At 44.0% G+C, this 25,382-nt stretch overlaps 1 protein-coding gene across 8 annotated transcripts in view; it reads left to right on the forward strand.

Moving 5' to 3' along the window:
- The window catches only part of MICAL2 (microtubule associated monooxygenase, calponin and LIM domain containing 2), a 116,701-nt gene that overhangs the window by 59,140 nt on the left and 32,179 nt on the right, over window positions 1–25,382 (forward strand). For 3 of the 8 annotated variants that reach the window (XM_042035481.1, XM_042035483.1, XM_042035482.1), the window contains exons 18-25: window positions 72–290; window positions 500–601; window positions 1,197–1,325; window positions 6,862–6,960; window positions 7,377–7,457; window positions 8,823–9,009; window positions 10,063–10,151; window positions 10,477–10,576. In XM_042035481.1, the coding sequence (XP_041891415.1) occupies window positions 72–290; window positions 500–601; window positions 1,197–1,325; window positions 6,862–6,960; window positions 7,377–7,457; window positions 8,823–9,009; window positions 10,063–10,151; window positions 10,477–10,576 (1,006 nt within the window). Of the gene's footprint in view, window positions 1–71; window positions 291–499; window positions 602–1,196; window positions 1,326–6,861; window positions 6,961–7,376; window positions 7,458–8,822; window positions 9,010–10,062; window positions 10,152–10,476; window positions 14,987–25,382 lie in introns of those variants that run through there. The other 5 variants (XM_042035486.1, XR_006017251.1, XM_042035487.1 and 2 more) reach the window with 5 other exon arrangements.

The following is a 25,382-nucleotide window of genomic DNA, read 5'->3' on the forward strand; positions in this document are numbered from 1 at the left end:
ATCCTTAAAAGCTGCATATGCTGCATGGGAGTGCAGAAAGCAGAGTTTTTTTCACTTCCAGTGTTTCCCAGTTTCAGGTGGTAGCTAGGAGTGAACACGAGGTCAGGGAACCCAAACAGTCTTTAAATGGTTCTGATCATATGGCCAGGAGAGCAAAGACTGTGCAAAAAACAGATCCCCAGCCCAGTCTGTCAGAAACCTCTGAAAATCTCGCATCTGCCTGTTCTGCTGCATTTGTACTTTCTGGAGTGCTTGAGCGTCTTCAGCACCTGGAGGAAAAACTGAAACAGGTGACAAGCAAATTCTTTTCCTTTCTGTCTCTTAACTGCCTGTGATATTCTGTGTACTGTTTTTGGTGGCTTTTTCTCTGTTGACTGTAGGTTGTATTAAGACAGTAAGAAGTCTTTCTACAAACCTCTATGCTGTGTTGATGGATGTGGTTTTAACTGAAATCTCTCTCTTTCTTTTCTTGGCTGTCCTTCCCTGGCTGTCACTGCAGAAAAGAGCTCAGACCATAGCAAATAGGGAATTCCGTAAAAAGAACATTAAAGAGAAAGCAGCACATCTCGCCTCAATGTTTGGATACATGGAGTTTCCGAAGGTGAATTTTAAGTTTTGCACCTGAAGAACTGCTGAATTGGAAGACGTATAAGAATTCATGAAGGGAAAAAAATTTCAGTGGTTTTGGTTTTAACTTTCCTTTCATTCTGTGTGGATCTGAAAAGTAATGTGGATTCCACTGAAACTAGTAAAAAGCGTTGTTTAAATATTATTGCGTAATTTAATTGAGGTAAAACAGTCTGAATCACAAAGCTAATCAGAGTGCTTTGGCTGGAGAGAAGTGTGTTCAAATAAACTGTCTTGTGCTTAAGCACACACTGCTGGCTCACAGTTCCTAATCAGTTGGTGAGCAGTGGTACTTGGCGCACTCTGGTTTTTCCTGGATTTCATTATGCTTTCTCCCAGCACTATCTTACTGTGCACTGTGAATATTTCTATTAAAAAATCAGTACAATAATATAATTTACCATGAAGATGCCATGATGATTTCCATGGTTCCTTACTGTGCAGAAGTAGAGAGAGGGGTAGAACTGTGTCATTGTTACCTTCCTGGTTTTTTTGATGCCTGATTGTGAACTTAACCTGTGTTGATGTCACTGTCTCTTGGATAACTCTCCTGTTTCTGCTCTATACAGAATAAGCTACCTACTAAAGGCTTATCCTATTCTCAGCCCCCAACTCCCTCTTGCTCTCCACCTCATCATTCAGCTGTTGCTGCTTCATCATCTGTTGGTTCAGCTTCCTCTGCTGTTTCTTCTCAACAGGTACTCTATTATAAAGAGATTTTTCATGTAAAACCCAAACTTGTACTCAAGCTGCTTGAGAAATGGCTTGGATGGAAGGTGCTGCCAGCAGACCTCTTGTATAGGTTGTAATTCACGTTTAAATCAAACTTAACTTTGTTTACTGTTGTTAGTTCTGCATGTTTGTAAGAGAAATGTCGTCATCAGAAGTGGCTCAGGTAAAAGCTGAAGAACAGTGCAAATAGTTAACATTTTTTTACTTCAATTCTGAACACTCTTCGTTGCTGCTTATTTTAAATGGTCTGCTGTTGGATAATACCACAGGCATGCTGAAGAAAGCTTCACACTATAAAGCAAACAGGATGCTGTGGGGTTGGTTAGTTGTTCTTGGGTGGCATTTGTGTTTCTTTCCTTAAGAATATCTGTCTCGTCTGCAGGGGAAAACCTGCACAATAATGGTTATTTTAACCAGAAGACATCTTAGAATTGTATGAGCACTTACCAGTGCAGACGTTTTATTGTTGGTTGTTCAGTGATTTGTACTTTAAGCTTGCTTCTGCATACTAACAGCTAGAATTCAGTTCTTTGTAACAGCAGACCTTATGGAAAGGAAACATGCATATTCTGAATGAAAGAGATGACACTTGAGTCAGAGATACTCAGTTCTTCCTACTTAGGCTGATGTTAATGGGCTGTGTTGAAATGACTGCCTGGCTCTCAATCCCCAGGGAAATGCAATGTACATGGCCCTCCAAGGACACTGCAAACTCAGCAGGTGCCTTGCTGCAGTAATCCCCTAATTCCCTTCAGTTTCCAAATAATTCCTTTGCCTGGATTTACCTCTTACTTTTTATGACCTAAGAGGTAATGCATGTGATGGGTTTTAAGCTAAGTCATGGTTTCCAAAAGACTGGGGGCTGATGCTCATTTGATTTGGAGAGCTATTGTGACTCTGCAAAGAGAATAAAAAAAAAAAAACCCACCCCAAACCCAAGCTATCTGAAAAGCCCTTTAGAATATGAGAACTAGGCTTTTAATCATATGGAAACTCTGTGAGCAGTAATTTTGGGATTTTAACATCTTTTCTTGGAAAGCCTTTGTCCTGTGCAATCTTTCTTTTTTTTTTTTTTTTTGGATATTTTAAAACCTGCATTTTGTTTTAAGTGCTCGGACAGCCTTTATTAGTTTACTGTTGTATTTAAACAACAGTAAACTAATAGTTTGCTGTGACTTGGTTTCACTTAGGCTGAGTTTACTTCAGTTGAAAAGTGCTCTCTAGAGATACTGGCAGAATGCAGCACAGCTGAAGCAAGAAAATCTAGTTCTGTCACCAGCACAGTAAATACATGTTCATCTCACTGGGTAAATATTTGGCTGGTTAAGTAGGACTGCATTTATGCTTTGGCAGATCTACATGCATGAGCATCTTGATGCCTGCATACACAGCTCCATAGGTTGTACAGCTCAGGGCCTCTTGTACACTGTATGTGTTTCATAGGTGTACATATGGTGCATTTTGTGTGGCATTTTGGAGAACTTTTAAACAGCAGGTCTGGTAATGATCAGGTGATCTTTTACTCCTTCTGTGTGGGACAGCTGTGCTAATAGAATCTGTCCATGCCCTTTCATGGTCAAATTGTTGTCCCTGTGTGTTATCCTTATCGATTGCACACTTTTCAGAATGTGAAAATTTTATCCTACTCTATAAAACACTGACTAAATGTGCAGTGCTATATAAATAAAAATCCAGAGTATTTCAGATGCAGTGTGCATTTTCAAGTGCTGTGCATGATAATTCAACAATACGTTTGGACCTCTCTGCTGTGAATGTGTACCAGGAATTGCCTGTGTCTGTGTTATCTTGAGGGGGGTTATAGGTCTCAGAATTTGTATTTCTAGTCTCTGTTCTGAGAATTATCACTAGGTAAGACTAGACTTCAGTATCAGAACGTGGTTTGGATTGATAACCCAACTGGAAGAGCTCCTGTGTGTTGCTGTCAGTGTTTCTGCTTTTTCCCCAGCAGAAAACCAGAAGGTAATAGAAGTGTTTTGAGTTCTATAAGGCTTCATGGTATAAGACCTATAAATATCAGCACCCTCCCATGGTTTTAAATAGCTAGTGCTGTCATTTTAATTTCAGGTGAGTTCTGAGGTTGTTACCAGACATGATGATCCGTTGCACCTGTTGAGTTTTCATTGAAACAGTATTAATTTTGGTGACACAGTTATTGAAAAGGGTGGCTATGAAATCATACTGTCTAATTACAGACACTTGCTATTAAGTGTAAGTCCTGAAAGGAACACTTGAAAAGAAGACTGTGGGACTGTATTGTTTCTTTCAGGCCATGCAGTCATTACAACTTATTAAGAATTGCCTTTTATGTGCAATATGCCAGTAATAATCAAAAGTACCTTCTAGCTTCAATCAGCTGTCAAAATTCACATAGCTAGAATTGTGACTCAGCCTATGTTCGATTACAGGCTGGGCTTTGGTTATTCCTGTTTTTGCTTGAGGTTGGATTGACCTTCATAAAACTCTGTTCATCTGAGCTTTGCATGAGTGAATCCACACAGTGTGTCGTAAGAACTGAGAAGTTCCTGCAATCAGTGTGCTCCCTGCAGAGTTTGGACCAACTACTTTCCTTCAGTGACGTGACTCTTAATTACCAGCAGTAAGCAGGGCTTGGGTGTTTCCTACACACAGTAACTTATTACTCAAATGTTGTTTATCTCAGAGGGAAAATAGACGTAGCAGGTTGTACCAAAAGTAAATAAATCACCCTCAAAGCAAAATAAGACCAGGAAAATCATTAAGGATATGAAAGAACAAAGGGAAAGCATTGTATGCTTTTGGAGACAGAGAGCATGTTTCCTTTGTTTTATGAGAATGCTACTGAGGTTTACTTGGCTGGCTGGTGCAGTTCTGAATAATAGCACAAGGAAATACAGAATAGCCACCCTGATCAACCTGCTGAAAAGCAGCGTGCCACTGACAGGTCAGCAGTCTGAGTAAATCGCCAACACCTGGGATTTTTAAGTGTTTTCTGGTTGTTCTCTGAAATTTGCCATGTAAGGTAACTCTTTAAGATTCCTGTTCATAAAGGCTTTAAAGCTGCTGGCATAAACCTGCCTGAACTGTGAGCAGTGGCCTGTTCCATGCAGACAGTGACCTCAGCATGGCAAAGCTATGTGTGTGACTTCACGTACAGCAGTAGCCTCAGGGGCTGTAAGGACATTCTCTGCATGTCTCTGAGGCTGCCAGCTGCCCTTGGGGCTGCCCTGGTGGAGCCTCATCCTGCCCTGATATTTCTTGTTGGTGATTGAGTGGCACTTGAACAGGACACAACAGAATAGTTCTGTTGGAGGGGATGTACAACGAGCATCTCTTGACCAGTTCAGGGCTGACCAAAAGTTAAAGCATGGTTTTGAGGGCATTGACACTAAATTAAATTGAAATCCCATTTGCTTTTACTTGGAATGTGAATTCACATTCATTACAGGAACATTTCCTTTTAATAACATTTTTGAAGTATGTATAAACATGCAATTTTCTTGTTTTGACTGCTTTAATGTTGACATAGATTGTCCCAATGGGTGGAGAACAGCAATCAGGCAACCTGATTAATTTCAAGGTGTAGTTTGGGCTCAAGGATACTTTTCCTGAAATTCAGCTGCTTGCACTTTATGCACAGCCTTGTTATTTAACTGACTGCTCCAGCATTTATCTAGTTCAAGGAAAACTTTCTGCTTCACCTGACTTTGAACACTTTCTTTTACCTTGGAGCTTGTGGACAAGAACTTGTACGTGGCCTAGAGATTGCTCAGCATATTCAGAGGTGCAGAATTTGGGGAGGAAAATTTGTTTGTTCCATGTTCTTAAACAAATGAAAGGAATGTAGTTGTCCTGTAGCAGCAAGTAGCACTTCTTGTATTGGTTTATAATTTGGTGTACCACTTAGGACAGCATTGTGGTATGTAATTAGCATTTTCCTTTGCAGTGGTTACCCACAAGTTGTCCAGATACTGAATAATATTTTAAAGTCTTTTTATGTTAAACAAAACCAAACAGTACAGAAACTTGTTCCTTAAAAGGCCTTTGTATTCTTAACATGTATATTTTGTACCTGCCTGGATATCAAGTTAATTATGAGATAATTCCCAAAAGATAAAGGGAGCAGTAAAGGGTTGGACATGTTCCCTTGAATTTTTTTTATCCATATTAATTTTTGAAAACCCACCCACAGTGCATTATAGGTGTTTTTAAACTTGATAGAAAATGCTTTAAAATAGTTTTAAAGTACTGAAAATACCGTTGCATTTATATTTTTCTCCCTTCTTCATGGTAACTTTCTGGTATTTTAAAACCTTTCAATTAGCAGGACTTGGTGTGGTGGCAGTAGAGAAATCATTTCACTGAGAAGAGTGGGACTTCCTTAAGATTTGGGCTCTGTGAGAGGCAAATGGAGTGTAAGATATGATATCATGTATTTATCCTCCCGGGAAAAGCAATGCCCTGGCTTCAGAAGCAGAGTACCAGATCCCTGGCCAGACCAGGATGACCCTGGCTGCATTTGCTACCAGAGGGGTTGTGGGATCTTACATTGACTAGAAAGCAAAAATCTAAATCACTACAGGAAATTTGATTTAGGGTAGAAAATATTTCTGTAAATCTGTGAAGTGTTTACTGTCTTTTTTTCAGGACCAGAGTTACCTACCTACCTGCTACCACTCGCACACTCCTGCACACACATCCTTCCCCTTTTCCAGTGCCCAGGCACGTGTTCTGGCAGGGAAGAATGGGTCATGCTGATGACTATCAGTCTGTCTACTGTGCTTTTGGAGCCACAGCCTAAGCAACTGCTGTGTCTTTGCAGGCCAGATTGATAAATTTGGTTAAAAACAGCCTAACTTTCATGGCTGCAGCAGTGTGATGAAGCTGGTTAAAGGAGATGTTTCCCTCTCGTGAGTGTAGTTTCTTCAGTTTTCCCTGGAATTACAATGAGTCACTGGGGAGAGGGCGAATGGTTGCCCTGTGAGCATCAACAAAACATTTCTGTGTGGGACTTGGCTTGCACATTTTCCTAGAATGTTCCCTGAAATGTCACAGTTTGTGGAGTGTTAATGTGGAGCTCAATCCCACTCCTGTTCTGAAATGTAATAACCAAGTCCCAGAGAAGCTGAAGTGAACAATAGGGGTTTTTTAATGTCAGAATGTCCAGCTCAGATAGCCAGGCAGTAGCTCCCAGCTCAGCCTTTCATGAACATAGGAGGAGGCCTTGAGGAGAAGCATTTGCTCCCATCAGGAATTTCTCCATCAGCCTCAGGGAAAAGTATGTGGGCTGCACAGAAGCTTTCTGTGGCCCCACCTGGACCATGCTGGTCACGCATGAACGTGCTTGTGCTCTGTTGGACCTGCCTTCTGCTCTTTCTCCTGCCTCCCTTTATCGATGTTTGCACATGTCCAAATCATTCTTGTCCTTTTTTGTCTTTAAATTCTCTTTCAAGGGTAACTAAAGCTCTTCCTTCTATTCTTCATCTTCTCCCCTTTCCTGGTTAGACGACTGTAGGAAAGGTCTCATGTGCAATTGGAGCTGTGGCTGAAGTTCTTGTAAATCTGTATGTGAATGATCACAGGCCCAAGCCACAGCTTGAACTGGTAAGACTAAACCCACAAAGAAACAGTAACTTCACTTAAGAGTGGTGTTCCCAGAATGCCATCCTTGCTTAAGACCCCAGTTGTGGAGCACTTGAAGCCTTATGAAGGGTCTTAGTCTAACACTTACTAAAGAGTCAAGTGCGCATTGGCACAATGTGCTGATGGAAATGTTGCTCACCACATCTTCTATTCATATTTTTATTACTTGACTGTGTGAATTAAAACTTCAGGAGGCTTTTATTAAATGTAATTACTGTAGAATTAGTAACAGAAGACAATTATTACTCAGGGTGGCTTCTAAAGAAAGTTTTGTGCATGCTTATGCAGTTATTTTTAACACAAAAGTGCTGAATCACCGTGCCTCCTTTTGAAGAGGGCTGTTTCTCAACTCTGACACTGTTCTGTGTTGAATTCAGAAGCGGTCTCTGGACAGAGCTGCAGGTTCTTGCCCCATTCCTGACTCTCCATCTGCTGCCTCCACTGCTCAGAGCTGTCAGGTATTGGGAAGCTAAGTAAGGTGTTGTGTTGTGGTGATGAGACTTTACTTACCAGCCAGCACTAAACTCAGTTGTTTCAGCTTCGTTGTAACTATCTGATCTATTAACACCTTGTTTTTAAGAACACATCTGTGTGGTTTTCCATTTGCATGGTTGGTTGGTTGGAAAGATTGATGCTCTAAAATGATCCATCAGAGCAAAACGGACTGCTAATGGCAGATCTGGAATAGGACTCTCAACTTTTAAGCCCAGGACAACGTGGCAATGACAATTGTGAGTTCTACTTAACATTAAAAATGATTCCAAGGCCACCTTCTGCTCGCAAATGAAAGATGAGTTGTGTGGACTCTGTGCTGCTGTTTGAATGTGCCTTGGACTTTTCCTCCTCCATCCCACGTGTGGTACCTCTCCTGTGGCAGCAGGGATGGTGGAAGGGGAGGGAGGTGGTGGTGGATGTGGCTGACACAGCATGCTCACCTGTACCAACCATAATACAGTAATGCAAAGTAACATCCTCATACCTGCCTCTGATAAGAAAAGGGAAGTCCAGTGGCATCTAATCAATTCCTAGTTCACTTTTCTGTACCCTTTGCATGTATATCTAAGAGGGGATGAGGTTTGTGACAATTAAAGAACGTTAATTGCCAGCCTAATTTCAACAAACTTTCAGAATAGTTTCACGTTGTTAATATGGATTATATTTTGAATGTGTTAAAAGTGTTCTGAATGTCTGTGGTAGGAAACAAACTGATTTTTAAAGCTAACCGAGCCCCAGCTTGGGCTGTAGTTTCAGGAGGAGCACGGCTGAGAGGGGAGGCACATCTGTGGCGATGGGAAGGGTGCTTCAGACAGCAGCGTTGAAGACTGTCTGCTTTTCCTCCTGGACCTTAAAGCACAAGCCTGCATTTTCCTCCAGAGTGTGTCTGAACTGAGTCTTCAGGGCATCTGTTTGCTTGGCTCCAGATGCAAATCTGTTTGAGGCTGGTGAAGTGTGCCTTCACCTCCTGAGAGAGACACAAGTCCCTGACCCAGGGCGGTGCAGGGTGACGAGGGAGCACTCGGGGATGGTGCTGCCGTTGGACCTGAGTAACTAAAATGCTGGTGAACTCCCAAAGGGAACCTGGATGCAAGGCCAGCATCAAAGTCACCCCTTTAAAGTCGTCGTGATGTCAGATTTATTAATTGCTGCATAAACCTACAGAATTGCAATAACAAGTAATAAAAAAAGCTGCCTGATGCTTACTGTAATTGTGCTTGGAGGGTGCCGTGCGACGCTTCAAGCAGCTAAAGCAGCTGCCCCCTTCATCAGGATTTATATCTGGGTGTGGGGCCACAGCCTTATGTTCTCTTTTTATCTTTTAACAGGGTTCTCTGCGAAAAGAGTTCCCCATGTCTATCGGGGGGAGTGACATTTGTTATTTCTGCAAGAAGCGGGTCTATGTCATGGAGAGGCTGAGTGCAGAAGGCCACTTCTTTCACAGGGAGTGCTTCAAGTGTGAAATATGTTCTACAACACTCCGCCTAGGAATTTATGCCTTTGATGTTGAAGAAGGTAATGTAGGAGCTATTTAAGAGTATTTTGAAATGTCTAAGTATTGGTGCTTTTAGTGGAACTGGGGGAAAAAATCTGGCCCAGTAGCACGGTCAGGAGGAGGTCTGCCAAGTGTGGTGTTTGTGTCCGTGCTGATATTTTGAGTCCTTGTACTTGCAGTCCTAGTCTTTCAAAAGAGCTGAGTTATGACAGGCCTGAGCTTTAAATGAAGAAATCCTCAGTGGAAAATAAGTGGAGTGACCAAAATGCACTTTGTCCAATCACAGGTCAAAGTAAGGGGAGGCAGAGGGAGTGAGGTTTCTCTAATAGTACAGAGTTATTCTTCTCTCTCATTTAAAACTGGCCATTAAATAATGTGATCTATAAGAACAAGCCATAGTAGTGGCAGATTTACATGGATGCAGGGAATATAGGTTATTTCTTTTAAGATGTTATGGTCAGGAGTTGAGAGCAGTAGGACTGGCCAAGCACAGTGTAATTTATTCCAGGCTCCAGCCTGCTGTAGAACAGGAGGTTCAGATCTTGGGTGCTCCATCCCATCTAGAGCCTTCTTTTTTTCTTTTTTTTTTTTAGTTTGGAATGGAATTATCAAACCGAATTAAAATTCCTTTGCCCCTTCCAAATTATTTGAGTAGATCCGATTATTAACCTGATGTCCCTCTGCAAAAGGATTAAAGATTCAAGGTCAAAGTGGTTCTTTTTTGGTCTGGAGAATCTGCAAAGTCGTCTTTTTGAGCTGATTATTTGACTTTTTTTTTTCTGCTTGATGTCTTGTTTTGGTTTGTGACTTTGTATTTATGGGATGTTGTTTTTTTGCTGTTTATTAATGTTATACCTGAGAGGTAGATAAATGACCTTGTGTTATTGAACTAATGTGCAAATCTGTAAAAGAAACCTATTCAGAGCTGTTTAGCAGTGTCAGTGCCAGGTTTCCTATTCCTTTTGCTGCCAACTGTTCATTATCCTGGCTTCATTTTTTTTAGAGATGCAACAGTGATTTTTTCCATATATGTATAGATAACATGTCCTATAACTGATGTTTCCCTCTTGTAGGTAAATTTTACTGTAAACCTCACTTTACACACTGCAAAATCAGTACGAAACACAGAAAGAGAAGGGCAACAATACAGGTCCATGGAAAGGTATGGATTGATTATATTGCTAATGCACTGTTGAGGCAGCTTTATATCTGGAGCAGGGTGCACTACTTACATGTCTGTGTGGATGTTTTCTGCCTAATGTGCAGTAAAACCAGTGCTAAAATACAAACTTCCTGGTTCTGTGAGTTTGGGGTGTTTATAATCTGGTTCTCAACGGAATTTAGCTTTTCCTATGCAAAGTAAAGTTGAACTTAAGAGCAACTGGAAATGAAAATGTATATAAAGACATGAAGACAGTAGCAAAAACTGGACTTACATACTTTAAAACCATATTTAACACTTTTTATTTTTTAATGCTCTTTATAAGGAGGCGATAGAAGCATGGAAGAAAGTGGAAGCCAAACCCACAGAGATCACCACAGAAAGCACTTTGTCCACTGCTAGCAGTCCAGAGGCCAGGTCCCCAGGTATCCTGACTTCCTTCTTTAGGGGCACGCTAAGCTGGCCCCTGCGGGTGACAAGGGATCTGCTTGACATTCCCAGACGCCTGTCTAACTGGATGCATGGTTTCCTGCACGCTACCCACCTCCATTTCAGGGACAATGCATATAACTATACCTACCTGTATGAACTCCTGAGCCTTGGTGTGCCACTCCTCTGTGCTCTCCTAGAGGTACTCACTCACATGTACCGGGAAGCAGAGCTATCACTTGAAAATGTGCTTGAAGGGGTGAAAAGATTCTGTAGGGTTTGAATCCTTCTACGTGTCCTGCTCAGTTGTGCCTTTCAGATTTTCAAAAAATTAATTTCAAAATTAATTATTTTCTTGAGGGTTTTTTTTTTGGTTTGGAGGGATTTGTTTTTGCTTTTCATGCAATTTCATGCATGACTTCATTGAACGGTGGATCCCTTCTGATGGAAATGAGGTACAATCGAAATTTACAACATAAAATGTACTGTATGTTAGAACATGAAGGACAGTGTCCAGACACATTTCCAGAACATGGAGACAGATGAAGGATGTTTTGTAGATTATTTTCCTCCCTGTTTTATTCTGTGATCAGGCCATTGGGGAAGATGGTACGTTTTGAAACCATTTTTCTCCCTGCCTCCTGTCCCCAGCTTTTTTTTTCTTTTTTCAGTTAGACCAAGAAAGAATAAATGTTCTTTCAGGGAGTATTTCTGACAAATGACTGGGTTTTGAAACCTGAGTATGGCGCGCAGCTTTTTTTTTTCCTTGCTTTAATCTTTCCTCTGGGTTATGAGGTTTATAACATGCATGAATATGTTTTTTAAAAAATCATGTACATAATTCACATTGCTCCTAGTCCTGCCTTTTGCATTGCTTTACATGTGATAGATATCTTTTGTTAATAGTGGGTGTTACCTGTTCCACTAATTTATTTAAGGTTTTTGAATAAATTTGAAGAGCAAATGTTAGTTGAGTGAAGGCTTGATTGAAATTTTAAGTCAAAGGAACTGGTAGAAAGAGGTGGACCAGACACTCTTCAAGTCAAGACTTCCTTGGCTTATACAAGGAATACCAATTTATGGAGCACTCCTCTGTATCTGAAGTTACTCCTGTTGTGCCTCTGTGCAGGCACTTCCCCCCGTGTCTTTTGGAATTTTTTAAAGAGACAAGTTTAGAACAAACATCAAAAGCCTATAAATGTATTCTTAGGAGATAACTTCTTACTTGGGTAATTCATTTCAACGTTAGTGGCAGAAAGGTGAAATTCTGTTATCTGGAGCAGCAGATAAGTAGATTCTTTCAGATGTCCCTCAACGAGGTCTACCTTAATCAGGTGGTCTGCCTTAATCTGTTAAACAGCAAGGACACAGTGACATCCCAATTCTGATTACTTTCAGGCTAGTTAGCCAGCGAGGTAAGCATGCTCCCTGCCTTTCAAGTATTATATATATTCAGAAGTTTACCAGGAACTGGGTAAATACTTAAACATGGCAATATGTGTAGCCTAAAATGAAAAGCACCTGTAGCATTTATTTGTAGCCAAAAGAATGTGGCATGAGCAATAGGAAATACTGTTGCATTCAGTTAGTACCAAAATTGAGGATCACCATCCAGTGGTCCCAAATGACTGTGCTGCTTATGGGCTGGCAGGTCGTGGGGTTTGGTTTTTTGTTTTGTTTTGTTTTAATATAGTGTGGGAAAAGACGATTTGAATTGTTTTGCCTCTTAGGTATTAAAAGGAAATGTGTCTGCTGTTTAAAATAAATGACTAACTGGATCTTTCTTCTAGATAGTTTGACTTTCTTTAAACGATGAGGATGAGCTTTTCACATTTTAGAGTGGTTATGTATTCTGGAGAAAAACATTGTTCATTTTATGCACAGAACTTGAAAAAGTGCTTGAAGAAAATTGTTTGATATAAGGTAGCATTCCTTTGACATAAATTGCCATTAATGCTCAAACATGTATTTCAGCCAAACTTTACATTGACTGGACACAGCAATAATTACAGTAACATGATGGGCATCTATATATATCTAAGGTATCTGTACCTTTCTTAAAGCATGTAAAAAATCCGACTTTGAAACACTATTATTTTTAATTACTTGCTAATGATAGTAACTGTTTCACCCTAAAAAAGAGACAATCTGCAGTGCAATTTGCCATGTTACTCCTGCAACACAGCAAACTGCTGAGTGGTAAAGTTTTTAAATTTGGGCTGCCATCAGTTTTGATTTCAGTTTGTCAGTAGGAGAGTGTTTAGGAATGCTTTTTCCTACAGTTTTCTCCTGCTGTTTACTACAGCAGAGTGAGCATGATGGTAAACTTAGAGAAAATGGTGATGTAGTAAGAAACTTGGAAATCTCAGGCCAATGAACTTAAAGCAAATGAATCTTACTAGTAGAAAGTGTAAAGATAAGTTTTTTTTAAAAAACTTTAAAATCCGATACTGGTTTTATATGTATTTATATAATGGGGCATAAAATCCCTACATTTCCACAACAGAATTCAGGAACTTGCATAGTGACAATGTTTTCCTGAGGAATCTTAATTACCATGCGTATTCCACTGGGATTTTGCTGGTGATTCTGTTGGGAGGGTTATTTCATTGGTATCACTCCAACTGGTTGATTTTTTCACTTCTTCATCTTACTGTTCTGCTAGTAACATTCATACCTACTTGTCCTCATTGATAATTGAGTGACGAAAGAAGCAGTTTCATTTTGGCCAGTTCTTCTTTGTACCTATGTAATCTTCCTGATGCTTTCCTACATAACCAAGTGAAGTTCTGTGTTTTCTTCCCTGCTGTCTTCTCTGCAATCTCCCTCATTGCTTTTAGTCCAATTCAACATTCCGGTGCTGCACCCGCTCACTGGCTGAAGCCTTTCTGCTCTCAGGTGACTTTTTTTTTTCCAGATCCAAAATTACATGACTAACCCTGTTGTTTGACAGCATTTTATTGTGTGTTTTGGGGTTGTTTTTTAACTGTTGGAGCAATCTGTGTGTCTGGTATATTAATGGAGCTTTGGCATGATGATTTAACCTGTTGCTGAGTCCACAGTTCTAGAAAACGTGTCGTCTGTGCTCTTTGTAGGGAATGTTTTTCTCTCTGTGTCTGTGCATGTGCGCTTCCCTTTGCCTTTAAGGTAAGTTAGGCAAGTAAAGGGTTTCTTGAAAGAACTTACAAAGCCTTATTTCTTTCAAAGGACTGAAGGAAAGATTTAAAAGAAGGTCAGGGTGTGATTACCCAGCTGATTCTGCTGGTTAACATGAGTGCCTATTTCCATCAAACTCAAACACAAAATGAGCAAGCAGTGTCTGAGCACTTCCCTGCTTTCCTACTGGAAAAGTATGGTATAAAAAGGTCCTGTAGAAAAAGTAGCCAAAACGATGCAAATTCTAGTCTGCCACCCCAAGTGACATCGTAGACAGGCCTAAAAGTGCATGTGGTTCTCAGGCTGAAATATCAGCATGCCAGGTTTCTATAAGCAGAGTGTTTTGGTTTGAGTGGTTTCATTAACTAGGCCTCATTTGGCACTCTGATGTCTGGGGTTGTCTTGGCCACCCCTCCTCCAGGACCAACTTCCACCATTATTTTGTATGTATTTTTAACATAAGTTCCAGTTTGTATAGTCACAGGGTGACAGTGTAGAAGGGGAAATGAATCCCAGGAAGAACCAAGGGCTCAGGCTGACCAGCAAGTGCACTGAGGGCCTGGCTGACGTTGTCATAACCCAGCTGTCCCTGCCAAGGATCCCTTTCAAAGGGAAGGGCCTTTGGGAATTGATCTTAGGAGCAGTTTTAGGAGGGGCCAAACATCCTCTGCCATTTGCCCCATTTCACACACCTCAGCAGGGAATGTGGAAGGGCAGCAGGGTCAGAGCCCTGTGCTCCTTATCTTGCTGGTCTGTATGTTCACATGACTCAGCCAAGAATATTTATTTATGTGGGTATCCTAAAATGACTTGATGGCTTTGAAAGTCCCCACACTGTGCCCACACAAAATCTCTCTGTATTTTAAATGTCACTTCCTGCACAAATGGCTGGGATGTGACTCCCTGTGTATTTCAGGGCTGCAGTGTGTTGCTAGAAAGCTCTGCATGCTTTAATATGAAGATCATGACATAAAGGTCTGCCATTTCAAACCACTTCCTATTGCTGTGTTTTTTACTCTCTGTTGCAGAGTCTTCCTTGCTCTCCTGCCCAGTGAGGATTCTGTCCTTCTCCTTCTAAATCTTCTGTCTTCATATTACTTTATAATCTTAACTGAATATTTTTATTAAATAGTTTTTAACTCTGTATTTGAATTTTCACATGGAAATTCTGTATTTTGCACACGGTGAACATTGTTTTAGCTTTATTTATGATATCTGCTGTAAACAAAAATAAATGTAGTTCTTTATAAGTCTCCTTGTTTCATCTCTTCCTTTTATAAAAATTTCCTGGGTACAGAGACTTAGCAGTGACTTCATGCTGGTTTTGCACATTCCTCTTGTGGTGGATGCTGTGGTGTTGTCCTGCTTGTGGCCTGAGCCCAAGGCCCGAGAGTTTCACTCTGGTGGTGTAATTGCATGTGTGTCCCTTTTGGAAGGGTACACATCAAGGTCCCTGACAAGTTATCCCATCGCTGCAGATCCACGGTGCCTGGTGTTGGGATTTACCCTTCCTGGGAACGATGAGCTGGTGTTGGTGGGCACGGGGGTTGCTTGTATTGCATACACAAACAGCACTTGTCCTCTTCTCTTTGGCCTCAGCTACCTTTCCTTATGCTATTATTTTACGTATTAACATATGTCATAAAGGTAGTAAGTTAATGCGTTTAGATTTTATGTTGTGTTCAGGAAAAGCAGGTAGTAATCCAGGATAAATCTTTGCCTTTGCTACTTGCTCTGGAGTGCTATTCCCAGTATCTTCTGGAAGCTGCAGCTCGTGGTGACCTATTTCCTGTTAACAGATACTTTGCTTTATTTAATTTTTTTTTTAAATTTTAATTTTTGTATTTTAAGCTGGTGGTGGAATTCTTTTTAAACAGCACGTTCTCCAAAAGAGCTTTCCTAGGTCTTCCTCCCCTTCATTTTCTTTCTTTTGCTTCCTCTGCAATTCTCTTCCCTTGCATTTTAAGAAAAAAACAAATCTCAGTAAGAATAGTCCCAAGAGCTTAATGGAAAGATTGTGTGATTTTTTTTTTTTAATGAATTAAAACTAAGCCTCACTGGGGTTGTTTGAATGACAGAAATGAATTTTTTTAAATTGTTGCTTAAGACAACAGTGCCAGAGAAGAACAAATGTTCTCAGTGAACTATTCCATCTTCCCTGCCAAAGGAAAAGCCACCATGCATAGTAAAAAGTTTGCTGTCCAAGGGGGAGATGATACCCATAATGAAAACACAGGGCAACAAATGCCACTGAGGACAATACCTGGCACTTCTGTAATTGTAATGGACGAAGCAATTTGGGTAAAACTGAATTTACTCTTTGCACAATTTACAGTTTTAGGCAGAGGCAGTGGCAGGGAAACATCAGAAGAGTTTTTGCCTGCAGAAGGTGATGATTTGTTTGGCACTGGAGCGTTGAGAGGCATCAGATAGATGTTCATGCTGTTCTCATGAAGTTTTACTTATTCCTGCTAAAGTATCAGTACAATGACTTGGAATTGGGGTAATGTTAGAGTCTGGATTTATTTCTCATAGAGATGCAGAAGGCCCCAAGCAGTCACATCACTAGACAATCCTGTCAGCAGAGGGATATACCTTGCAGTAAACAACCCATGCACTGGTGGGCAAGACAGAACACAGTATATGGATAAGAAATAAACCAGACCAAATTATCCAAGTAAGGGGAGGAAGTTTGTGTTAGTTCCCTCGCTCCTGGTCAGAACCATTACCCAATAAAACCACATATTGCCTGGTTTGCTCCTGGTGATGCTGCTGAAGGGAGAGCCTGGTGGGTTAAGTTCTGTGTGAATTTAACGAGCTGGTTCAGCACTCCTGTCCTCATCTTGCTGTGTGAGCAGAGCTCCCTGTGAGCAGGAGAGCTGGATCTTCCTATTGCTCTGCTCTGGAGTTCTCTCCAAAGCTGGGGATGCTCCCAGCCCCACGTGCTGTCAGCAGTGCCCCCCAAAGCTGTGTCCCTTTGCTGGAGTTACTTGAGAGGCAGACAGGCTGCTCCTCTGGGCTCACCCTGCACCCAGTCCCAGGGCAGGGTGAGCCCAAAACCCGTGGGTTTGGAGCAGAGGGCACTAATGCCTCTTTGCACAGTTAATGCTCTCGGAGACCTGATGGTACAGATGCCATTGCAGCATGAGAACGGCAGAGGTGACACTGGCAGGCTCAGGAGCTGCTCTGTCCTTCCTCCTCTTTACACTGCTTCAAATGGGTTCTCAGCTTGTCTGTTGCCACGAGGGTCATTTGGGTTGAAACTAAGTACAGAGATGTGCCTATTTTCTTTATTAAATTTCTTTTTTTGAAAAGCCAGGCTAACCTTTCATTCTCAAAGCCAGGCAGCATTAACTGCCCAGATGTCTGTTAATGAAAATCAAACATGTCAGGATTCACTAAAGGTAACCCACCTTTATTATAATTATGCTAAGCCTTTAAAATTAAAAAGATCTTGCTGGTTTTAAACATACTTGATTTGAATAGAAGAATATAGACAGAACTTCTTAAAATTGCTCAGATTCAAACACCAGCCTTTCATTAACTCTACCATGAAGAGTAATTTCTGTTCCTCTGAGTTCTTCTAAATTGCTACAGCTGTAAAATGCCAGTGAAAGTTGCTTCTATGTGTCTTCCAACCACAAGCAAAGACTATGGTCTGCATTTTTCCACAGCATTATGGCAATTAGTTACTATGATTGGCTTTCATTCACTTCTGGCTCACTCATTCCTCACATTCCAATCAAAACAGTGAGTTTTGAAATGCACTAAATTCTGCATTAATATTTATGTTTTCAAAGACATGACATGTTTGCAGATGACTTGATTTTTTTTGCCTGAAAGATCATGTCACTGAAGATCAGAAGACATTATGTATTAATGCCTGGTGCAAGTATACATATTAGTCATGTAAATATTTCCCCAAGTCTCTTTCCTTTCCTTCATGAAGTATGCTCACATAAAAAGAAGGGAGGCTTTAATCTCATCAGGTGGTGGGCTCCAAACCTGTTTGAAATGGATGGAATTTCTGAAATGGTTTTTTGAAATGTGAAATGATGAAGAAATTTCCGTGTTGCTATAGTATTGAATTTGCTCTTTTAGCATTTGTTCTGCAGGTATTCATTCATTCATTCATTCATGTCTTTGTTTTAAGGTATTTGGTGCTTTGAATCTATGTCCAAAAATACTATTTTGATGGACACTGGAAACTGAAAGTGTTGCAGCTGCACTCCAAATTCATAATTAATGCATGCCTTAATATACCAGACTAACACAGATTGCTCTGATTAAATATTTATTTACTCTAAAATAATAGAAGTAGTGTGCTATCATAGCAGGTTTTGCTTGAGAATCAATTCTTCCTAAAGATACTTATTCAGTATATCTAATAGGCTTTCTAAGTTTCTTTTTTTTATCTCTATTAATTTTTGTTCAGTTGTATTAGCACGCTAATGTGCACTGTTCTCTCACATGCATTAAAAAATCATGGGGGGCTCTGTCTGGCTTTGAGAGCTTCAAATTCCTGGCTGTATTTTGTGCCAGGATTCAGAAGCGTCTGTTTATGAAGTAGGTGATGGAGATTTGGAAAAAGTGTTTTGCTGCTGAAGAACTTGTGTAGGTCTGGTGTGGGCTCACAGGAGAGTGGGGGGAGATGGTCTCCTGGTGTGGGGACAGGAGGAGGGGGCTCATCCCTGGATCATGGACGCAGAAGAGGGTGCAGGAAAGCATTTGTGAGGCACTGGTGGTTGGAAGGCAGGCAGGTGATCTGGTCCCACTGCCCCAGGAAGCTGAGTGCCACCCCGTGGATAATGGGAGCAGCAGTACCCTTTATTCTTTGCTGTGTGTTAGCCTCAATAAAGTGGAATTACTTCTGTTAGAAGTGTGGATCAAGTATGAGGAAAAAAAAGAAGGGGAGATGTGGCAAGAACTGAAATCTGTGAAATGTCAGCTATCATACCTTTTGTAAGAATCCTTTTCCAAGGGTAAAAACCTGCCTGGTGGTATCTCAGGTGAGATGAAAAGTCAAAGTTGGGACAGGACATCAGTTTGGGAATGCTGCTGGAAGCCTTGTCGTCTCCTAAGGTAGATCTGTGGAATACCTCAGTGGGATGGCTTCAGTTTCCAGCTCTGACACAGGCAGCGCTCCCATGCAGCCTTGTGTGTTTTGAGCTCAGGTTACAGGATGCAGCTGAAGCTCGGACAGGTTTGAGGTTGGGTTTCACTCGTGTGGGCTGCTGAGCCCTGTATTTCAGCAACACCAAGGTCTAACCAAGCTGGAGGTGTTTCCCCATTCCCACTGTCCCAGTCCCACGTGGGCTGTGCTTCCCAGGGGAGTGCCTTCTGCTCGGGGTGTCGCCCCTGAGCTCACTGGGTTCATTTCAGCTGGGCTTGCACAGCTCTGGTGTTAGGACACCTTCCTTGTGTCTCCACAGCTTTCCTAAGGCACTGCTGTTTTGTAAGCTGGACTCAGATTATTTTTTGATTTATTGCACAGTAAGAAGTCAGGCAGCAAAGTGGGCTGGGTGTGCTATGGATCAGTTTGTGGTCTGATGACTGAATTTCTTAATGCCAGGTTTTGATGCCAGCTGGTGTTTGCTTTCACCATCAGAGCTGCCCATGTGTGTGAGTAACTCCACTTTAGAAGTGCCCACTCCTGTCAGTGCCTTAGTCAGCAGCTCCATACAAGGCCAGGCAGAGTCCACTTACCCTGTGAATGAGTTATGAGGTGACACAGTTTAGTGGCCGGCCAAGAGCCTTGGGATTGCCAGCCAGGAATGCAAGATGCAAGTTAGGCTGGAGTCTTTAATGGGGGGCACTGTGCTGGATGGGACCAGCTGCACAGCAGGGAAAGCGAGCCCTGTGCCAGCGCTGGGTGCCAGGCACCCACATCCCACTGACCAGAGCAGCACTCTGCGTTTTGGTGCTGCCTTTCACCTGAGGACCAGAAAGCCCTGTGCCAGTCCTGAATGGGCTGGGGCAGTTTTGGGTAAGTACTGTTGTACTGTTCCTGCTTCACAGGCCTCAGGGTGGGCCAGAGGTGTCAAAACATCACATTCCGACTGCAGGTTGGGACAACTGATTCCAGGAGGTTTCAGTTTTCCTCCCTATTCCCCAAACAAGGCCCACAAGGAATTGGTTGTTTCTTGTCTGCTTTTCCATAGCTGTGGGGCAGGGGTGGAGCTGCCTGCTCTTGGGGCAGGGCAGTTGTGGCAGGGTCCCCTTGCACTGCCAGCAGCAGGTAGAGAGAATTTCTTGTCCCATCTGAGGGCCCTGCTAGGGGGTCTCCACCTGGTCAGCCACCAGACCTTGTGGTTTGGTGTGTGGGGACCCCCAGCCTGGGCAGATCAGGAGTTCTTGGAGTTGTTTTCAGGACCAGCCTCCCCACAAATACTTTGTTCCTGACCACCAGTATCCTGAGCATGTTGTCGCCCAAGGAAGAAAAGTAGATATAATTTTAAAATTTGTTTCCTGGCTCTGTTTGTGCTTTACACCTGCCTTCAGGGATGTTCTCTGGGTTTGTGTGAGTTTTCATGCTTTGGTTGACTCGGTGAGGTTCGCTCCCCTTTTCTTCTTAATGTGGGGTTCCCATTTGGTCTGACTCACTTTAGCCAAGAAATCCCACGGGATTTCCTTAAAAAATATATTCCCCTAACATGACTTAAAACCAGCTATAGAGGAGGAGGGAGGAGAAATGTGAACACTTCTGGCTGTTTGTGGCCCAGCAGCATTGGCTTAATGGGGAGAAGGCTGCAGCTGCCTTGGCTGGGGATTTTCAGTGAAGCATCTTTGACCATTTTTGTCCATGCTGGACAGAGGCACGTGGGAGAAAAGCCGATCAAAGCCAGCTGCCCTGAGCCAGCTGGTGTCCGAGCCGCTTGGCACGGCGCTCCTGGTGGGGAGGGGAGTGATTTTTGGCCGAGTCCAGGCTTTGTGCCATTGTGGGCGGCAGGCGCTTTGCCTGCGCTGGGGAGGAAACGCCTGACCCGGTCCAGCTGCCCCGGCAGGAGCTTGGCTCTGCCCGAAGCTGGCTGGGTCCCAAGCCCTTGTCACCTCGTTGCCAGGTCACAGCAGTGTGCTTTGCCCGGCGCTGGCTCGGCAGATGACTCAGGAGCAGCAGCAGAGCCCGCACGGAGCCAGGCTGCCCTGTCAAGGAGGACTCGCAGCAGGGACAGCATCTCCTGCTCCTCTGGCTGGTGGCCCTGGCGCTGGGGGTCGGGGCGCTCAGATGCTGGAGCGATCAGCGCCTTACAAGTGGTAACCAGAGAAGGTGTCAGAGCCGCCCGCGAAGCCCCGCGTGGGTGGGTGGGCGCTAAGCCCTTCGGAAAGGGCCGCTCCTCTGCCGCGGCTGCGGTGGCACGCTGCTTCTCGGCGCCTTTCTCAAGGGGACCCGTGCCAGGGGCTCCCGTGGGATCGCGGTGTTCTCATCAGCTAAGCAGAACCCATTGCAATTGCGCCTCCAAGCCTGGCGTGACAAGGATCTGACACCGATCCTGCTCCTCCGTGCAGCCGAATGGGCACGGCGTGTGCGAGACGGGGACCCCTCTGTCCCTGAGCCGGGCTGGTGCGATGGCAGAGCCTCTGGGACCAGGAGGAGGGATGCGGTGATGCATTTGTCTGGTTTGCATTAGCAGCGGGAGCTTGCCTGCTGGTGGACGGCGTTCAGCAGTTTGTTAGTCACGGAGGGGCAGTAAACAGCTCAGAGGTTTGGGCTTTCAAAAACCTGCGCTGGAGATTTTTGGCAGAGCAGTCTAGGAGAGCTGGTGCAAGACCATGAGGCAGCATCAGTCCTGGATTTGGGTCTGTGCAGCTCAGTGCCCCCTGCAAACGCTCCCTCGGCCCCGACAGGGACGGGCAGTGGCAGCCTGCGGTGTGGGGAGGGGTTCATGGCACAGGGAGGGGTCCCTATGGCTGCACCTCTCCCGCTTGGCTTGAGCCAGAACAGCACAGCTGCCTGAGAGCCCCGCGGGAGACCTGCCCTGTGTATCCGCGGGCATAAACTGCCTTAAACTCACTCCAGGAGTGAGTAATTGCTTCCAAAATTATTGCAAGCTTTCAGGCTGTAGGAATATTCATGTAGCTCATGTCTGTAACAGGCAGCACAATACAGACAAGAAGGATCTCTCCACAGCTGTGGACTGTCAGCTCTGCCCTCATACCCAAGGAAGAAAGGCAAACCAATGCATTAGCAAAACCTCTTGAGATCCCAGAGTCCCCGATCCCACAGCCCAGGAGATTTCTCCATTCCTGTTTCTGGGCATTGGGATGACTTTGGCTCTCCCCACTGTGGGGACATAAGATTTCACTGCCAATGTTCCTGCCTTGGATACAGAGCCTTTGCAGGACAGTGATGCTGCATGAAGGCCTTGCTGGATGCTGAAATGCATCCAGACCACTGAGGTTGCTGTTACAGAAAGTTATTTAAAGAAGAAAAAAGGCAAAAATGCTTTTTAGGTTATGGTGGATTATCGCTGTGTAAGCACGTGAATTTTGCAAGCCTGTCATTAAGAGAATCAGGGTTGCACTGAACTTTGAGTGAGCAGAGGGGCCGTGCTGAATTTGCCTGCTTTTGGTTAGCATGAGCTTCCTGAAGGCTCAGGCAGGGAGAGCATCTCCAGAGAGATGAAGGGAAAGGTCTTTCATAATGTCTTTGTCCCTCACTGCTGCATCTCTGACTCACTCGAGGCCTGGTGCAGACATTGCTGTCTCAAATGCAAAGGTGAGCTGGCAGAATATTGAATTAAAACAGTTGGCATGACACTTAATGCAGAGAAAAACTGTTTTACTGGGGAGGGGTTTATGTTTGTCATTGGGGTCTGCAGGGGCTCTTAGGCTAAGCCCATAGATTGCAGTGAGTTTTGACCAGCCCTGACCTCTGGGTGAGAGCCAACCCAGATATAAGCTCTGCAAGCTGAAACCTTAGGAATACTTCCCAGTCCCCACAGGGTTTAGCTAAATCCTTGCCCTGTAAGGAACAGTTGTTTCTCTGCCCATGTGAGGAGGATGAGGTGAGTTTTGAAATACAGACAAAGGAGAAGTTGTTTTTATCCACATTTTTCATCATGTTTGAGTGGGAAGGCCAGATGAATACATGATTGTTCTGTTCAAATCACTGACTGTAGTGCTGCTGTTTAAGTAGCTGAAGGCAGCTAAGCTTCACCACTTGCATTAAAGAAAAATGTAAAACCCCAACCACCAAACAAACAAACAAAAAAACCCCATGAAGCCTAAAGCCATGTTATTTGCCCTCACTGCAAGTCAGTCAAAGACCAGGATGAGAAGGATCATCATATGTGGGTGACAGTGGAGTAAGGAGGAAGTTAACAGCGGAAGGAGTGGAAAACATGAATTCCCTTAATCCTATCAGCCCTTTGGACAGCAAGCTGGAGCTGTGTAAGTGTAGACCCTAAAGCAGCAGGAACACCCCGAGTTGTGGTGGCTGTAAGACCTGCAGCTCCTGGCCAAGCAGAGCCAAGGGCTGCCCTCACCCCTGCACAGGACAGCCCCAAAGCGCTGGCAGGATTTGGGAATTAGCAGATTGGCTCCTTGCCTGGCTCAGGGAGCTTCGGCACCCAGAGAGCGCGCGTCAGTCGTCCTCAGGAGGTTTCCCTTTACCTGGCTGCTGAGGGACACCCGTGGCATGTGCTGCCTGTCCCTGCAGCCGTGCTTGTGTGACAGACCTGCTCTGACTGTGACACCTTCCCATGGCTTGTGTGTGCTCCTCCAACCCCCTTCCGTGGGTAAAGTGAGTGTTTTGGCAAAGGATTGGCAGGGACTCCTGTCCAAACCGTGCTGTGGAGCAGGCAAATCCCCTGCTGGAAGTCTTTAACATGCTGAGGCATAGGGAATAGGAAATGTGAAGTGAGCACGATGGAAATGAAGTCAGACCTTACACAAATGCTATTTTAGGGACTGCTTCCTGAGGGCTGGGGTTCCTCTGATAACGCCCCGTGCTGCAGAGGTCAGTGGCATGGCACCAGTGTGCACAGGCAGGAAACAGGGCTGTGCCTTTTCCATCCTGCACACGGGACACCTCTTTAGCTTCTACTTTTTATAAAGTTCAGTTCCTCTGACTCAGTCTCTTGGCTTCTAATAGAAAATCTCCTGTCCTGGGGAGGAAGTGATTAGGGCACTGGAACATCTCTCTTATGAGGACAGGCTGAGAGATTTGGGCCTTGAGGACAGATAGCTGAGAGGGGACCTCATCAAAATCTCTAAGTATCCGAAGGGAGGGTGAAAAGAGGGCAGAGCCAGGCTCTGTTGGTGATGCTGAGCAATGGGACAAGAGGCAGTGGGCAGAAATTGGTGCACAGGAAGTTCCACCTGAACACGAGGAAGAACTTCTCTACTGTGCAGTGGCTGTGCAGAGGAACAGGTTGCCCAGAGTGGGTGTGGAGTCTCCCTTGCTGGAGATACTCAAGAGCCATCAAGTACAGCCAGGCACAGGCTTAGGGAAGGACTCAAGTAGTAGCAGCCTGAGGTCCTAGCAGTCTCAGCCTGCAGTATGATGGGAATCAGGGCACTGAGGTTTAGAGCCTGATTTCCACCCTGAAGGCAGAATTCCAGAAAATCAGGGTCCTGCTGCTCAGCCTTGCTGTGCTGCCGTCTCACTGAGTTCCTTGCTGGTGCTGCAGGGATGGGTGGCTGTTCAGGATTCAGGGAGAGCTGCGAGGCTGGAACTTTCTGAATCTCCTGTTTCTAATTTAGCCTAACATCAGTTCAGGCGCATAAATGTGTGCCTCACCTTTGTGTAAGTACTCAGCCTTTGGGCTGATTCAGCAGAAATCAGTTCCCACAGCCCTTCTTATCTAACTGTGCAAAATAAGAGCTTTAAAGAAGCCCCAGGTTTCTTTCTGAACAGTTTGTTTGTATCAGAACATAACTTCTCCTTTTTGGTACTGCTCAAACACGAGCGGCAGCGCTGGCCCGCGGCAGAGCCGCAGTGGTGGCCGGCTGGATGTGTTTGCATTGCTGTGGGGGAGCAGGTAATGATTGCCAGGTGGGATCCAGGCCTGTGGAGCTCCAGGCTTTTTTTTGTTTGAGTTGGCCACACTCTTCCCCCACGGTGCTTACACAAGGCCAGCAGCAGCACATCCCTGCTGCCCTGAACTCGGTCCGGACCCCCGTTGTCCTCGGCGATTGGAAACTCATTTTTAGGAGGGACCAGTTGTATGGTGTAACATCCTCAGAGCCCACAAAAACTCTGGTGGTGGGGCATCTGGGACATCTCTGCTTTCTGTTTGACCCTGTTAGCCGAGGTACAGCGCTGTGATGAGGGACAGCAGTACTAACTTTAAACTTTCCAAGTGCCCTGCAGAATGTGTGAGCCAGTGTTGATGTGCTCATGTGGGTGTCCCACACACTAAAACACCAAGATGGTCCAGTCTCTGCTTTTGTGGAGCTCAGTGCAACATAATTTATTCAATTTATATGTCACAATACAAATACTGATAAAATATGTTAGTAAGGAGTGGGTTTGCTTTCAAATCCTGGACTGGTTTGGGTGGGGAGGGACCTGCAGAGGACTGGTCCAACCCCCCTGCCATGGGCAGGGATGCTGCTGCGGGATGCTGATTTTCATCCTGGTTGGTATCACCGTGGATGTAAACTTAGCTTGCTCAGAAAGGACTCGGCTGTCCAACAGATTGC

Source organism: Corvus kubaryi, unplaced genomic scaffold (genome assembly GCF_017639235.1).
Source record: "Corvus kubaryi isolate FWS band 111438036 unplaced genomic scaffold, C.kubaryi_AGA036_p1.0 37384, whole genome shotgun sequence".
Taxonomy (NCBI): domain Eukaryota; kingdom Metazoa; phylum Chordata; class Aves; order Passeriformes; family Corvidae; genus Corvus; species Corvus kubaryi.